The sequence below is a fragment of the Capricornis sumatraensis genome, chromosome 2 (assembly GCF_032405125.1).
Source record: "Capricornis sumatraensis isolate serow.1 chromosome 2, serow.2, whole genome shotgun sequence".
NCBI lineage: Eukaryota > Metazoa > Chordata > Mammalia > Artiodactyla > Bovidae > Capricornis > Capricornis sumatraensis.
Genome location: NC_091070.1, coordinates 12,762,281 through 12,780,278, shown reverse-complemented (window position 1 = coordinate 12,780,278; position 17,998 = coordinate 12,762,281). Strand labels below are relative to the sequence as shown.

Sequence of the window (17,998 nt, the reverse complement as noted above, 5' to 3'; positions counted from 1 at the left end):
AAGCAGATGTCTCACATGCAGCCTCCTTCCCCAGATGTGAGGGGTGCTTGCTGTGCTCCAGCCCCTCCGCCAGTATGGGGCACACGGAAGAGGCAAGGAGTGGTCCCTACTTACAAAGAGCTTGTGTTCTGGTAAAAGAGAGAAAGCAATAAGTGAAGTCTCCAGGAAATTCTTAGCAGACGTCAGAGAAAAGGGAAAAAGGAAAGCTGCGTAGTTAGTCATAGCTACAGGACTGTGTTCTGTCCTATATACATACTGATACATTTCATCCTGATAATTTCATGCTGATTTCACAAGGAAATTGAGCCACAGGAAAGTTATGTAACCCAGGCAGTCAAGCCTCAGAGCTTACATGTTCATCCACTTGTGGAAATTTGCAGGTTGAACTTGGCTAAAATTTTCAGTAGGTTTCTGCTCTCAACAAACTCCTGTACTCTGAGAGCTGGTCTGTTAACTGCTCTCTGGCCAGTGGTGAACTATGTCAGTGGATGCGTGAACAGGAGCCAGGGTTGCATGCCTATCCTGGGAAAGGTAAGGAATACATTCAGCTCAGTTCAGTTCAGCCGCTCAGTCGTGTCCGACTCCTTGCAACCCCATGGACCACAGCACACCAAGCCTTCTTGTCCATTGCCAACTCCTGGAGCTTACCCAAACTCATGTCCATTGAGTTGGTGATGCCATCCAACCATCTCATCCACTGTCGTTCCCTTCTCCTGCCTTCAATTTTCCCCACTCTTTTCCAATGAGTCAGTTCTTTGCATCAGGTGGCCAAAGTATTAGAGTTTCAGCTTCAGCATCAGTCCTTCCAATGAGTATTCAGGACTGATTTCCTTTAGGATGGACTGGTTGGATCTCCTTGCAGTCCAAGGGACTCTCAAGAGTCTTGTGAGTTAGATGGGTGACGTTGCAATTTTCGGCTACTGCAAAGGAGTGTGAACTCATCGCAGCAACTTCTGTGTGGAAATTTCATCAGTTAAATTCCATCTACAACTTTTCTTGGACAATGATGTAAGGAATGAGTCAAGTGTTTTCTCCAGAAACAGTGTATCTGTACAAGAGAAGATACGGGCTTTGAGATGCATGATAGATATCTGTGTTCAGTTTGGGGGGTCTTCCATTTACCCAACTATATGACCTGTGATAAACTGCCCTCTAGAACGCTAAGCACAGTGTCCTCACCCCTGAAGCAATATAGCAATGCCTGTCTACAGCTTTTTGTGTGTGTGATTGTGGCATTTGATGGTGGTTACAGAGTGCCTGTCATACAGGGAGTCTTCAGTAGTCTTGCTTTTTCCCTATTATTTTTCTCCCAGGTTACTCCTCTTTCCTCTGAAATTTGAAAGCAGCTGCTGTGAAGTATGCATGTATTCTCACCTTAAGTGGAGGGAGTTTCAGTTTACAGACAGCATTGAAAAGAGATGGGTGAAAAGTTTCCTAGCTATTAATATTGATTAGGTGATGGAAGGACTGATGCTGAAGCTCCAATACCTTGGTCACCTGATGCAAAGAACTGACTCATTTGAAAAGACCCTGATGCTGAGAAAGATTGAAGGCAGGAGGAGAAAGGGATGACAGATGATGAGATGGTTGGATGGCATCACCGACTTGATGGACGTGAGTTTGAGTAAGCTCTGGGAGTTGGTGATGGACAGGGAATCCTGGTGTGCTGCAGTCCGTGGGGTCGCAGAGTCAGACACAACTGAGTGACTGAACTGAACTGATACACAGATTTTTTTATAAAGCGTTTATTTGCTTAGTTTGGCCAAGTTTCAAACTTAATCTATATCCTCAATGCTTTTCCCAGGTGCAGCAGCATATACTCTTGTTTTTTTTTTTTAATATCCATCTCTGGCCAAGTGACTTTTTTTTACCACATGGTAAAGCCAGTTCACTTTTTAAGAATTTTTTTTTATATTGGAATATAATTTATTAAAACTGTTGTGTTTGATGTGTATAACAAAGTGATTCAATTATGCATACACATGTATCTATTATTTTTCAAGTCCTTTTCCCAGTTAGGTTGTTGTCTAGTGTTGACACAGTTCCCCGTGCTCTATACCAGGTTGTTGTTGGTTATTCATTTTAAATATAGCAGTAAATTTTCTAATTTGGTCCCGTCACCTTCTTTACTCCCTTGTCTCTCCTAACCCCACCAACTTCTAGCTGAAGCTCTCTGAGTTATCCTAAACTTTAAATCTGCATCCCTGGGCTAAGCTCTCAAAGTTAGCCTTTTTCTTACAGGGTTTCCCTGGTGGCTCAGATGAAGAAGAATATGCCTGCAATGTAGGAGACTTGGGTTCCATCCCTGGGTCAGGAAGATCCCCCTGTTTAAGGGAATGGCTACTCACTGTAGTATTCCTGCCTGGAGAATTCCGTGGACAGAGGAGCCTGGTGGGCTATAGTCTGTGGCATCTGAAAGAGTCAGACACGACTGAGAGACACTTTCTTACTTATGCAAACCTTCCTTTGATCTATCCACACTGTCAGCTCAGTCAACACTGTATGATTTTCCTGCTTTACGAAATTCGTGTTTTGGAGAGCAGAATTTCCTAACTCCTCAGTCCTAGAGGCTGATTCACCCATCAGTTCAGTTCAGTTCAGTCGCTCAGCCGTGTCCAGCCTTTTGCAACCCCATGAGCTGCGGTTTATCCGTACTTCTCTAAAAACTCCCAGTTTACCTTGTCATTGTCTCTTCAGAGTCCTCTCGGAACTCCAGTCTTCACTAGGGATCATCCCTTTATCTCTTCTTAGTTCTCATCACTGATGTTTTTTGTTCTAAATTTTTACTCTAAGAATGAGCATGAGGACTAACATCATCATTGTTCACTTCCTGGGCCCTCATCGAGATTGGCTATGGCTTCCCCTCCCCATCATTGTCCAGCCCCAGCTCCCTGCCTCTATCCCTTGTATGAACAGCTGTGGCCACATGGACATTGGGTACTTATTTTATCACTTCATAGTTTTATATCATGTGAATTTAGGCTATGCTAGCTGCATTTTCATGACCAGTCCAGTTTTCAATACTAAAACATTTTATCCAGTAATTAATTCCTTCTTCCAGTTATTCAGTTGTTAGCAGGTTTATGTTGCATTTTGATTTTTGTCCTATTACAATGTTATATTTAAGTTAACCATCATCATCATTTTATTTTTGCTTATATGAAGAGAACAATTTGTCACTAGTTGTCAAAACACCACACAGGAGCTCATAAAATGTAAATTTGATTTTTGTGCTTATGAACAATTCTTTCAACTAGGTCTGAGAATGCTCCCAAAGAGATGAAATTAATATTGAGCATCCACGGGTGTGATCTGGTTGAAGATCTCAGATACTGAAGTTTAAGGACCCAAGAAAATATGATCCCCTCCCCTGCTTTTATTTTTGCCATCTGAGTTCTACACCAATTGAGAAAAACAAATGCTAGTCTGCTGGAAATGAACTATCATTTTTATTAGTGATAGCACTGATGTTGAAATATGTGGTTTACATGTACTGGATTTCAGGACTAGAACTGCCCTCTGGAACGCTGATTCAGCACTGGAGTAGGAATCTCCATTGAAGCAAGTCTCCTCTAACAAATGCACAGCGGATGAGTGAGTGACATGAACCAATGTTTCCCAAGGCAGCGTGTTCCCATAAAGCACATGCCAGGGGCTGAGCTATGGACATATGGTTTCTCTCTGCAGACTGTCCTTATATTTCAGATTTTGTCACTCTTTTTCCTCTGGAAACCTATAAAAAAGGGAATAGAGATACTAGTATGTCTTGCTAGTGAAATTTCTTCAAAGGAAGGTCATAAAAGGAGAAAGAAGGAAGAGGAAATTTCCTTTCCCTTTCCTCTGCCTCTGGGGTATTACAACTTGGTTTGTTAAATTTTAATATGATTTACCTAAAAAAAATGTTGAGAGAGCCACCTTCTAGTTTGACCACATTAATGCTGTTTTCCTTGATTTTCTTACTAAAATGTGCCGTCTCTTTGTATTTATTTCAAGCCCTCCTTATTACCCTTGCCCCAGCCACTCACTATTTCTGGGTAAACCAGGTAATGAGAGGGCTAATAGATTATTTGTATCAGCTGGAGATTCTTTAGTTGCACGTGTAAGACACCCAACTCAAATGTTTTAAGCATAAAGGGCAATCTATGGCCATATAGCTTTTAAAAGCCCAGGTTTGGTTGACTAGATACAGGTCTTAAAAAGACATCACCCTGCAGAAACCATCTCTCTCCATTTCATGGTATCGTCTGGGTTGGCTCTCTTACCAGGGAGGCCCTCTCCCCCCGTTATCATGGCCTCCAGCAGCCCTGGGTTTTCTTCTTTTCCCTTCAGCAAGCCTTGTTTGCCAAGAATCTCTCTTTCCTAAGTGTTCCAGCAAAAACATGGGGATAAATTGGGTTGGTGCTAATTCAATGTTCTAAGTGTAAGCCCTAGATTGATCACAGAAGCAGCACCTTGAAACTTGTTAGGAGAGCAGATTCTCAGAGTTTGAAGTTTCAAACTCCAGAGTTTTGAATAATAAACTCTAAGGGTGGGCTCAGTGAACTGTGTGATTGAGATGCGTGCTTTAAAGACCAATTTGTTAGTTCATTGATCACACTCTGTGTTTGCTGCTGCTGCTGCTAAGTCGCTTCAGTCGTGTCCGACTCTTAGTGACCCCATGGACGGCAGCCTACCAGGCTCCTCCACCCATGGGACTTTCCAGGCAAGAGTAGTGGAGTGGGTCGCCATTGTCTTCTCCGACTCTCTATGTCTAGGGGGATAGAATATCTTGAGTGATTCGGACTGGGTAATTTGATTATTTCAGGAGCTGCGATGGGATCACCTTCATCCAGCCCCAGTGTTTTAAGGGTGGAGTGGGGAAGGTGGCTTCCCAAAGGAAAATTAAATGTAATTATCAGTAAAAGCAACAGATGCTAGTCAGATAAAATTAATATGTTCTACAATAGAAACTTTTCCCCAAGCACTGGGTGACGATTTATGATACCAAGAAATATTTGGTAATGAATGACTTCTGCTGCTGCTAAGTCACTTCAGTCATGTGTGACTCTGAAGTGACCTTCTCCAATGCGTGAAAGTGAAAAGTGAAAGTGAAGTCGCTCAGTCGTGTCTGACTCTTTGCGACCCCATGGACTGCAGCCTACCAGGCTCCTCCGTCCATGGGATTTTCTAGGCAAGAGTACTGGAGTGGGGTGCCATCGCCTTCTCCAAATGAATGACTAAGGCTTGCTTATTTTATCTTTACAAGGGTTAGGGCAAATAACACCTCTTCTTCTTACAGTATGTTTTTGTACTCCATTGTTTCCCTGAATGGAGCAAATGAGAAAATTCATCCTTTAACTTGAGTTGTCCATGATCTCATATCTTCCTTTATAGATGGTACCTTCTGTGCGGCTGCAGGAGGGCACGGAGTGCAGGGCATAAAACTCGAACTGGCCCAGTAATCAGCTCGCCCGCTGCAGCCAAGTCAGATATCTGCTATACCGAATATTTTATTTTTTGGAACTGAATGTTTGTGTAGAAACAAATTAGATCTACACGCTATCGTCAGGATGCTATGACAAAACAGGGTCAGTTTTCCCGTTTGCATCTCGTCTTGTGATTTTTTTCACAGGTACGATGGTGGGAGATCACACCCGCTTGGAATTCCACAACATCGAAACTGGTATCATGACCGAGAAACGCTACATCTCCGTGGTCCCCTCCAGTTTCATTGGCCACTTGCAGAGTCTCATGTTCAACGGGCTGCTCTACATTGACTTGTGCAAAAATGGAGACATCGACTACTGCGAACTGAAGGCTCGCTTTGGACTGAGGAACATCATCGCCGACCCTGTCACCTTCAAGACCAAGAGCAGCTACCTGAGCCTGGCCACCCTCCAGGCCTACACCTCCATGCACCTCTTCTTTCAGTTCAAGACCACCTCTGCTGACGGCTTCATCCTCTTCAACAGCGGTGATGGTAACGACTTCATTGCCGTTGAGCTAGTCAAGGGGTAAGTGGACGACAGTGCCTAGGTATCTTAGCGCCAGCTCTGCATAAACTATGGAGATGAAAAGAGTGTCCATTCTACTTTCTACTCCTGATACATGCTCTCACCCCCATTGATTAAAAATGTCTGTGTAATGATTAAGGCAGGAAAGGAGGGAAATTCATGAGTTTATTAAAAGATCGTCTGCTAACTCAGTACTCTCAAGCTTTTTATTATGAAATGTAGTCCTTCAAACTGATGGGAGAAAAGGAATTAGGTTTGCAAAACAGGGATATAGTCTGTGGGGCAGTAAAATCTGTGCCACCAAATTCATGGGAAGAAGTGAAATATAGATATTTTCAGTACTACCGTTATCCCATATATGCAAATTTTAAAAAGCTGTTCTTGGTCCAAGATATTTTACTACTGAGTGTTGGGATGTAGTTAAAACAAAAGCAAAAAAAAGAGACCAAAACCCAACACACAGATCCATGAATGACTATGAATTTAAATTTCGCCCCCTAGTGTTTCGCAGTGTACCAACTGCTGTGCTTTGCAACTTGGGATTTTTACTTGGTAGTGTTAAATAAACAGATTCAATGAGTCTAGAACTAAAATGCAGTCTGACAGAATAGGATCTGACTATTCTTTAAGATCCCCTGGAGAAGGGCATGGAAACCCACTCCAGTATTCTTGCCTGGAGAAGCCCATGGACAGAGGAGCCTGGCAGGCTACAGTCCTTAGGGTCGCAAAGAGTCAGGCACCACTGAAGTGACTTAGCACACATTCTTTATTCTTAAATCAAGCTTTAGTTTTTCTTGCATGATGCCAGTCTCTCTTGGGGCGTTTGAAGCCCCCAGTGTCAGTTATGTACAGTTTGCCATTAAACTGCATTAAACTGCTCCAGGCAATCTCAAGTCATTGGGTGCTTGTGATGTCTCCCAGGTACATACACTACGTGTTTGACCTTGGAAATGGCCCCAATGTGATCAAAGGCAATAGTGACCGCCCCCTGAATGACAACCAGTGGCACAACGTCGTCATCACCCGGGACAACAGTAACACCCACAGCCTGAAAGTGGACACTAAGGTGGTCACTCAAGTTATCAATGGTGCCAAAAATCTGGATTTGAAAGGTAAAGCTTGTAAAGACGTTTATCCTTCTTAGAGCTTTCGGTGGAAAGGCTGTTCCCAGCAGTAACCTGCACTTTAGGAGCGCTGTGCAGTTTCGATACATCATGTATATCCTGTTTCAACTACACTGAATTATACCAGAATGCAATTTATTCAGGTTTTCCTTTGACCACTCCTTAGGAATGCTCTGTTTTCCCTGTAAACCTTGGGCGTGTGGGAACTGAGTGATGAATTACAAAACGTGGAGAGGTCATAATGCAGAGGAAGGCATATAGGTTTCGGAATCTCAGCTAAATCATTTACTGCCTGTGTGACTTTGGTAAAAGTTTTTAGCCTTTTTTCTGTTTCTGTACACTTTAGTTTTTCAAAATGAGGATAGTAATTGTTACTACATTTATGAGCTGTTAGGAGTTTTGATGAAATAATGTCTATAAAATTCTCGGCATATTATCCATAACAAGCACATAAAAAGGACTCAGTAAATGGTTGTTTTGTTGAAAATGTTGTTAATCTTTACTTCATCATAAAATGGAAACAATAGCTACCTCATGGAATGGATATGGTGATTACAATTTGTGAGATGATGCGTATAAAATGAATGACACTTAAGAAATGTTAAGTTTCTTTTTTATACAGTGTGGAAACCCTGTCAATAATTTTGTGGATGCTGTTTCCGCCAGCTGTGTTACTGTTACCTGGGCAACGGCGAGTGGGCTTGGCTTCCGTTGACACGGCTCCCTTTACCCATTTGCTTTTCCTACCCATTTTCCTTTCCAGGTGACCTCTACATGGCAGGTCTGGCCCAAGGCATGTACAGCAACCTCCCAAAGCTCGTGGCCTCCCGGGATGGCTTCCAGGGCTGCCTGGCGTCAGTGGACTTGAATGGGCGCCTGCCAGACCTCATCAACGATGCCCTCCACCGCAGTGGGCAGATCGAACGTGGCTGTGAAGGTACCACCTGTCTTTTTAAGCTGCAGCCCTGTTGCAAGCCTCTTTGCTGCCTCTGCCAGTGCTCCTTCGTCGGTTCACCTTCCATCCCCTTCCCCATCTGACCCTGTGTCACCATCGGTGTCCTCTTGTCTCTGGCTGAGTATGGCAAGACATGTGCCGCAGGCTCCGGGAATGCATGTTGGCACATGTCCGCTCAGGGTCACCTTGCCATAGAGGACGTTTCCTGGCACTGACATCAGGCTTCTCCTGACTCGTGTCTTTGCTTCCTGCATGGCTGGAAAGGTATCAGGGACTTTTACTTGATATCTTAGTACATGAGGAGACACAAACCGGGGACTTCTATATGGGTGTCACCATGAATAAAATGTATGTCGCTAATAGTGGCTGCAATATTTAATGCAGACTGAGCGGGAGGTAGGAAAATGATGTCAGAATGCCTTGATGGGGGGAGGGAAGGAACAGTTATTGAGTACTTAGAGGTCAGGCATTCTTAGGCAGTTTCTCAGTGTGGTGGAGTGGAGCAGCATGGGCTTTGATGTTGTAAAGATCTGGATTTGGGTCCAGGTAGTAGTTCCTGCACAGAAGGCAATGGCACCCCTCTCCAGTACTCTTGCCTGGAAAATCCCATGGATGGAGGAGCCTGGTGGGCTGCAGTCCATGGGGTCGCGAATAGTCAGACACGACTGAGCGACTTCACTTTCACTTTTCACTTTCATGCATTAGAGAAGGAAATGGCAACTCACTCCAGTGTTCTTGCCTGGAGAATCCCAGGAACGGTGAGCCTGGTAGGCTGCCGTCTATGGGGTCACACACAGTCGGACACGACTGAAGCGACTTAGCAGCAGCAGCAGCAGTTCCTGTCCGCTGTGTGGCTTGTGGCACGTTAATTAACCTTTCCGAACTGTGTCTCCTCATCTGTAGAATGGGACAATAAAATGTGTCTTGGAAGGTAATATATATCAGTCAGAGTTAAATGTAGAATGCCGTGGTACATACATAGTAGGTACTCAATAAGAGGTAGGATTATTATTTACAAATTTTATCTCATCTGAGACATTTAATAGCATTGCATGCCCACCCATGCAGCACAACAAACCATGCTCAGCCTATTTCTGTAGGTAATACACTGTCTCTTGAGATATTAACTGAATTTTATAGGTCTTTTGAGTCCAATCAGTTCTTTGCAATAAAATCCATCTCATTTTAACCAGCAGGGGATAGCAGACATTCTCAGCCTTCCCCAGCCTCCTTGCATTGGTTGAAAAGGTGACTCAAATCTAACTTGAGAGTCCAAGAGGATGATCTGACCAGTCACCAGGGCCCGTGTTTTCTTTCGAGCGACGTGGTCTTTTGTGCCATATATTGTGTTTTCTTGCATCCCTCATTAATTTACCACATCAAACCTGTTCATTCATCTCCTAACTGTTCAGCTTCATTTATCACTCCTGTTTTTCATCACCTTCAGTCCTTCACTTGCCATCTAAAAGCACCCTTTAATAAAAAGCTCCTGATCAACTTCCCAGACTGATCGGTAGTATGGAAATCTTTTCCCTTCACCTAAGAGTCAGTTTCTTATTACCATTTTGCCCTAGTAATAAGGCTTATTGTCCCTATAATCCTTCCAGTTTTCTTTTAGCCAGAAATATTTCTTAAATTCTGTTGGCCAAATACAGGGTGTGTGCATGGGCAGACATGAAGTTGGGTATCAACCAACCATTTAAAGCAGCCACTTTGCTTTCTTCTCCTGAAAATGCACAAATTCACTCAAGAGTTTTTGTCATATTGGCCTGCTCTCAGTTTCTTTGGGTATTAAGGGAAATCCTGAAATAGATGCCCTATTTGGAAATTGAGTATCTTAGTTTAGGAGACTTTGGAATGACAGGCATTCCAGTTTTTCTGGAATGATTAATCATATCAAGTCAAATCATAATATAAAAGCACGTGTTCAGAAGCACAAGACTCCCTTCAAATGTTAAATATGTTTATCAGGCCATCAATTCTGCAGATTTAGATGTTAACAGAAATCATCCATTTAACTCCATAGCAACATTGCCTGATAGAAATATAATGTGAGTCACATATGTAATTTTAAATTTCCTGGTAGCTACATTTAGAAGAGATTAAAAGTAACAGGTAAAGTTTAATTTTACAGTTTAACTTATCCCAGAATATCCAAAATATTATCTTTTCAACATATAATCAATTTAACATTTTTAGTAAGACATTTTAAGTTTCATATTGAACCTTCAAAATCAAATGTGTGTTTTGTATTTGCAGCACACGCAGTGCAGACCACATACCTTTCAGGTACTCAATAGCCATTCGCATCTATCGCTCCTGTATTGGAGGCATGGTTCTATAGAGTATAAAAATTGGGGTATGAGGAGGTGAAGTTGTAGCATTGGATTCAAAGAAAGTCTAAGCCAACCTTTATAAAAGTGGATAAAAATATATAGTGCAAAGGTGGAATAGACCCCACGTCAGAGAGCTTTAGGGGAAGTCGTGGGAACATTAGGGAAAAGAAATTGCCCATCTGGTTGGAGAAAATGCTCCTGTCCCTACCTCCAGCTCTAGGTACAATTTGCATCTTGACTAATCACAAGCATGATGATGGGTTCTGACCTTCCTCTGAGTGTGGGTGATTGTTCGAAGCTGAACATTGTGGCTTGATGGCTCTATCACCTGCATCTATGGCAAGTCCTATGGGCCTAATAACACTGCACTCTATTGCCATGGAGATAATTATGATGGTTACCCATGGTGCATTATCAGTGCCCCACTGGGTGGCGGGAAGTGGAGGATGAGTGCTCAGGGAAGAAAGCCCTTGTTTATTGTACACAGATGACTGAGATAATTAGCATAAGGGGCCAGGAAAAATGGCCAAAAAGTGGGTTAAGGCATAAATTACTGTCATCGGAAGTTTGCACTATTGTGAATAAGACCTTGTAAGAGATCCCAGGAGCTTTTTAGAACACTGGGGAAGATGATGGGGAGTGAAATGAAGGGCACAAAACCTTGGAAAGACTCCAAAAAAAGGAGCATCCTCACCCTGAATCTCTGTACATAGTACAGGACCCTCAAGAAGGCCCTTTGACAACTAGGCAGAGTCATAGGAAACAGAACACATTTCTTGATGTATCATTTCTATGCCTAGAATAGGAAACAGGTAGGGGATAAGGATTCATAACTAAAGAACTAAAACCTGAATCTCGCCAAGATGGTGGATGTGTTTTATTCTTACATAGCTGGGATATACAGGCTAGGATATATTGTGTGTTCTTGTCAGTCATTCGTAATGACCCTTCAAGATCCCTAAGTAGTAGTTGTATTACTTTCCCTATCATATCTAACACAAAAGAGTCCAAAATTAAAGATTCATCAATCCACTACTCTTTGGCTCTCAATTGTTTATAATAAGAGATAAAAACAAATCCTGAATTAGATTTTTATTTTATGTTTTTAATATATGTGGAGTGCATAATTTAAAAGTTGAGCATGATTGCTGGACAGCTTAGCCAACATCTAACTGTGACCTACAGCCTCTCAGTTTGTGCTAGGGATTTTTAATATTGTCTGATTCAATACTTGACTGGTAAATATCTCTATCTTGAGGCCAGCTTTGCTGCAGAAACCAAGGCATGTGTTGGCTAGAAATTCGATTCCACACTTGCAGATGGTAAACATCTGAGAGAAACGCATGTGCTTCATTGGAGACTGGCATAAAGAAATAAAAAGGGCATTGGGTTGGGTGCCGTTTTGCCCACTGCTGTTTGGGTTCGGCTCCATTTTTTTTATAAATTAAGCCAGTTGAGATGGTGGGTGTCCTCAGATCACCTTCCTAGCAGTGCCCAGTTCTGGTGCCAGTTTCCTTGGTGGCATTTTCAGGAGGTTACCAGGGGCGCTCCCCAGCAACTCTTCCATGCTCAACTCCTCCATGTGCAGAATTATTTGTGCGGGCTCCATTTGGTTGTGCACATGTGTCTTTCAGCCTGGCCACGTCCTACGCCTCTTGATGTTAATCCTGACCGATGGGCAATCATTTCCCTGGGCCATCTGCCTTGGGGTTGCCGTGTGGTTGGGGGAAGGCTCCTGTGCCGCTGCTTATGCTCTGTCCCGTCCGGTGTTTCCCCCGCCCCTGCTCTGCTGTCCCGGCTGTGATGACCGAGGCCTGCTCCACCCCTGGTCTGTGCATTCCCTGTCTGTGCTGTCTCTGGAGAAACCTGTGGAGCATCTCAACTGTCTGTCCGAGTGATGTTGGTTATGCCGATTGTGTGTTCATTTCTGTGATGTGACCCCTCGTTTACTCCACCTCTTACTAACCTCTGGTTATTGTTTTCGCCTCTTCTGTTCTTTCGCTAACAAAGTTGCGTTGACCAAAGCTGACCTGCAAGGTAGAGAAGGTTCTTGTTCCCATTACCGCTTTGGACTGAAAGAAGTTCTGTGTCACCCTTGGGATCTTTTCTCTAGAGGCCTTCAAGCTGTCACATCTCTTGGACAGCGGTGGTCGTGAGGAGGGGGCTGAACCCTGTGTTCTTTACAGACAGTGGCAGAGAGCCCGGATCGCTGCATGAAAAAGAGCTGCATGGGCGAGGAGTCTTGGGGATGGGAATATGTTTCCATTTGGGGGCGATAAAAGAGGTTTGACAGCACCCTATGTGGTGACGACCCACAGACGTATTAATCCATTTCTGGAAGTGTCTCTCCAAGTAGTTGTCGTGGAACGGGTAGGCTCCTTTTAATTTACTCATTCCAGACAGAAGACTGGACTTGGAAAAAAAGAAGCCCACTTGTGTTCTGAATTTATTTTTTTCTGAGTCAGGAAGGTCATTTCTCAGAGCAGGACTTTTGAGTGTTTGGAACTTATGAAAGAGAATGCCCTTTTCTCTTAACTCATTTTAAAGACATCTTTTAGGCATTTGGGAGATATTAATGTCATTAAAATATTCTAGAGATTTATGTCCCCTATTGGGGATTTTGATGGAGCACTTTAATTTCCTGTTTTGTGATTCCACAGGAAAAAATTAGTCTTGGGGAGGAAGAGGTCTATTGATGTATCGATTTTATCCTGAATCCCCTTGAAAATGCCTGCATGTTAGATATCAGTGAATATCTACTGCAGAAACTGCTTCTCCTACCATTCAAAGAGGCACCTTTCAAAGTCTGTAATGGTTCATCTGTCCTGTCGTGTCAGAACTTTGATGCAGAACAGCCAGACGAGACCCAGCATTTTAGCCGTCTTTCAGCTGAGAGTTAAGAGGGGTGGGGGAATTGAGCCTGGGATGGCTTCTGTCAATGCACAATCAGCACCAATTGTTAGAATTAGGTAGCTGGAGGTAGCTTTAACATAATACCTTTGGAGCTTCCCTGGTGGTCTAGTGGTTAAGAATTCATCTGCCAGTGCAGGAGACACGGGTTCGAGCCCTGGCCCAGGAAGATCCCACATGCTGTGGAGCAACCAAGACTATGTCCCACAGCTACTGAGCCAGCGCTCTAGAGCCTCTAAGCGCCGATTACTGAGCCCAAAGGGCAGAACTGCTGAAGGCTGCACCCTATAACCTGTGCTCCACAAAAAGAAAAGCTAAGTCGATACGAAGCCCATGCGCCACAGTAGCTTGCCATAAACTAGAGAAAGCCTACGCACAGCAGCAAAGACCCAGTGCAGCAAAAAAAAAAAAAAAAAAATTACTTTTCACCTAAAAGATCATTTTCTTTGCAAGGAGTTGTTAAATGTCATGTCAGTAACCAGCACAAGCGTCTCTCTCTTGGGTGGGTATCAACTAGCAGAAGTCTCTCTCAGCCATTTCACTCTCACTCTTTCTTCCTCATCTCAGCTTAGCAGATTCAGCAATATGCTAATATGTCATAAAATTGGCGAACAGAGCATGCACTGGGTTAGTACTTTGAAGTCCTAGGTAGCTGTACAGTAGCTTTCCATGTCATACGTGAATGGCCCTTTCAGTGATGCGAAAGGCTGTTGTTTTTAGGCATTCCATTCAGTTTTCTAACTAGGGCTACTCCATGTTACTCTAAGTGAGCAGGAGATAAAAGAGGGCAGGATTTGATCTAGAAAAGAGACAGTTCAAGGTTGTCAGAGCTTCTTGTAACCAGATACTTTTAGATAAAACTAGACAGCTGCATCTACCCCTAGACTTTATGGTTTTTCATGGTAAGAACTATGTGGATTTTCTGGGATAAATTCCCAGAAATTTACATGGGGACTTCATATGTAGCAAAATGATCTGAAAGTTCCCATTCAAAGGAGAAATGGTTTATAGGAATCACAGTTCATGTCTATGTGGTACAATGAATTGTTGACCAAAGTGTAGACATGTATATGGGGACGTAATAGTTTAGAGTGTCCTAATCTGCTCATCTGTGGAAGCAGTCTAGTCATCAGTGTGGTTTTTATGGTACTACTCCATCGACCAGAATCTCTTCCATTCTTGTGATGACTCACCAGTCTCTTTGTGCAGGAGACTGTTATTTGTAATTATTTTGAGTCATCTTACTCTTTCTGGATATTATGGCAAAAAGACCTTTTAGGATGCAAATGCCTGTCCTTTCTGTTTTCCTGACACTGGGGTATGGGCCATTACTCATACTCGCCTTTTCAGCGATAGCCTATGGACACAGATGGTACTAACTACCCTAATTGTGAAGGACAGTGAAACCATTTGACAAGGAAAGGAGGCTAAAAATGAGCCTAAAAAGTAAAGGCAAATCATAGTCAGAAGGAAATACAATGGTGGATCTAGGAAGTGGCTTGAGTCTGGACAAGTCAGCAGCTTGAATCCTGTTGTCCTTGTGTTATTGGGGTGTTTTTTACAATATGTGTTTATTTGTTTGTTTATTCATTCATGTCATTCATTCTCCAGTGACAACAAATAGACCTGTAGGAGATCAGCCAATAGCTACACTGCAGAGTGAAAACCCCTGCGCTAGAGTGAGCATGGAGCTGGCTGTGTGGTCTGGGAGAAGGGCTGCTATGCTGCCTGGGGTCATGGTGGGTGCTCAGGAGAGATTTTCTAGGCAGACTTGGAACTGAGTCTGAAGGAGGATATGCTTTAGGTAGATGAGAGGTGGAAGCTCAAAGAGCTTGGCCAGTTTGAGCACCTATCAGAAGCTCCATTTGGCTGAAATAATGGGCATGTGGGGATGTGACTGTGGATGAAATGGGCCCAGTAGGATGGAGACAGTTGACGTCAGACCTTTTGTGTAAGTCATTGGTCTTTACTCTGTGGGTGCTTTAAGGAGGACAGAGACTCGGGTCAGATTTTCATCTTTTCAAGTTCACTCTGACACCCAGGTGCAAGATGGATAAGGAGGACAGGAAGTAGAAGCAGAGAGTGGTTCAGAGGAAAGTAGCATCTTCCAAGACAGAGGGAAGAGCTGTCAAACTGACACTTGGTACTCATGTGGGTTAAGAAGACAAGTATGTGTCTTTCTGGGATGAAACCTTTGATGAATTAGGAAGAAAATGAACTTTCTCTCCTGTGTATTTCCTTTCCATCCCCACAGTGTCGCTTTGTTTAACAGCAGATGCATTTGCACATCGTGACCAAAAGTGTCAAGGAAGAACTTGATTGATGGCCCTGGTTCGGGTCAGACTTTGCACCCCTCCAGTTTAAGAGGGAGTAAGAGTTCCCTTGAGACCCCTGGGAGGTGCTGCCTCACAGAGAATTACAGTCCCTTAAACTTCAAGGTCCTTTGAATAGAATAACAATGTCTATGGACTTTTCAGGAGTAATTTTCTGATTCCTTTTTATTTGTAAGAGGGGTATTCCTAGAGCGGAAAAGATTCCTAAAAGCTTATCCATAGAAAGAAGCTGCTCAACTATAAAAGCAGTATTAAGTTTGGTCTGTTGGGAGTGAGGTAGATGAGTCATAATCACCAGAAATAAAAGAATAGCTCTTTATTGGGTTAGATGATTAATCAGAATATCCTCTCTCCACTTTCCATCACATTGTCCTCTTAGCAACTTCTGTTTCTGGAGATGAATAGCTTCTTTTATGGAATGTAAATTATCCCTCTGCTCAGATGATTGACAGGTGGGTGGGAGGGGCCAAGGATTGATCAGATTTGGTTCCAAGTGCTGCATGTCTTGAGTCAGTCAATAAATGTTTTTGGTTTGGATGCCTTGAAAACCTAAACATTCCTTCGGGTCATTCTGTAAGAGTTGACATCAGCCAAATACTTCTGGGGGGTAATCCTCCAGCTTTCCTTACTGTGAGGAATATAGTTCTTCACTTCATTTTCTTCAAAGCTAAGAGCTGTATTACTTTCTCTATTGTATTTTATGTGATTCAGTGTTTGACCTAATAGAAATCAAGTCCTCAAAAATGGCTTGCATTATGGACAGTAATAAGAGAGATAGGAATTAAATGGAACTTCCCACAATGGTTTCTGTCTCTTGTCTCTCAACATTGCACGACAGAGGTTTTTCACAAAAGAACTGTAACTATGACTTGCTACCTCGGTGTGTCTCATTTCTGCACTCCTGATTGATCTACCCAACTAAAATGGGTAGAGAGAACTTGATTTTCTTTTTCAATGGAATTGATAATACCCTTTGTTGAGGGTCCCCTTTGTGCAGGCATGTGCTGAGGACTTTCTATACTGCGTCTCTACAATGATAATGACCTTGCATAGTAGATGTTTTTATCCCCAGGTCAAGGATGACTTTATAGGCTTTGCATATGTTATCTAATTCAATCCTTACACCATGTACCGAATCCTGACACCTTACAGAAATGTTACAGATCGGGTTTTCTTATTTTTTTTTTTCTTATAGTTCTAGTCATTAAATATTTAACCCCTTAAACCATAGAAACAATTTCTATCTCCTTTATACAAATGGGGAAATGGAGGCTCAGAGAATTTAGGTAGCTGGCTTAATTTCACATTGCTAGTATGTCATAAAGCTGGATTTTGAAGCTTATGGCCTTTCCCATACTATGCTATGGGGTGTGAATCCAGATTTGCATATTTCCAAAGCAGAAACAGGACAGAGATGACAGAGAGTATCCAAGAGGGTCGTGCAGCTGAATTTATAGTAGATGGTATTCATGGCAATACTAGGTCACTAAGTTCTGGATGATACTGGTACAGTGTTCATTAAAGCAATTTAAACTAGTCTTCTCTGTCATTGAGCCAACCTTTGAAATCCCTTCTCTCTCTCTCTCTCTCTCTCTCTCTCTTTTAAAAACTACCCTCGACTACCCCAACAAGTTGCTCCATCAGTGCTGAGAAAAGAAGGAAAGGCAGAAAAATGAGGCCTCAGTTTGTATTTTCTGAGGCAACGTTGACTTTTGAAGACCTGTTCATGGTTGTTAAAAAAAGGGTGATCTGATCGAATCATTTGATCTTTATTACCCAGACACCCTCTGAAAATAGGGTGGGTTGAGCAAGCATTCTTGGTTTTATGACAATACCATTCTCTCACCTTTACACACAACCCATTCCCGTGACCTCTCCATTGCCTGGAAGCGTCTTGTGGGTAAATCGCTTTTCTCACCAAGTATAACTATTCTGTGTTGTTTATTGGCCATCGAGGAAAGTACTGTGCTGGAACTGACATCAGCACAGGAATTTTCAGGAATTTCCCCAGCTGATCCATATCATGTAAGATGTATTATGAATACTTTGAGATTGGCTATAGAGAAGGTATTTTACGCTATTAAAAATCAGCTTACAGAAATGTTACAGATTGGGTTTTCTTTTTCTTATAGTTCTAGTCATTGAGTATTTAACAGTGCAGGGAACCAAAGGCTGTTGGAAATAAAGAACTCATGAGGACATCTTTGTTTCCACCAATTTCCATGTCCATCTTGGCTTATTTATTGGCTTATTTATACTCAGTGTGTGATGAGGGCTGAAGTTATTGAGAACAAGGGTGCCACTGAAACTGTCCCAGTTTCCCCCCCAAATGCTGGATTTTATCCTT

The 17,998-nt window shown here is 42.7% G+C and overlaps 1 protein-coding gene across 4 annotated transcripts in view; it reads left to right on the top strand.

The window, feature by feature from the left end:
* The window catches only part of NRXN3 (neurexin 3), a 1,763,013-nt gene that overhangs the window by 786,015 nt on the left and 959,000 nt on the right, over positions 1–17,998 (top strand). For all 4 annotated transcript variants that reach the window (XM_068964453.1, XM_068964455.1, XM_068964456.1 and 1 more), the window contains 3 exons: positions 5,612–5,993; positions 6,915–7,105; positions 7,881–8,054. In XM_068964453.1, the coding sequence (XP_068820554.1) occupies positions 5,612–5,993; positions 6,915–7,105; positions 7,881–8,054 (747 nt within the window). The remainder of the gene's footprint in view (positions 1–5,611; positions 5,994–6,914; positions 7,106–7,880; positions 8,055–17,998) is intronic.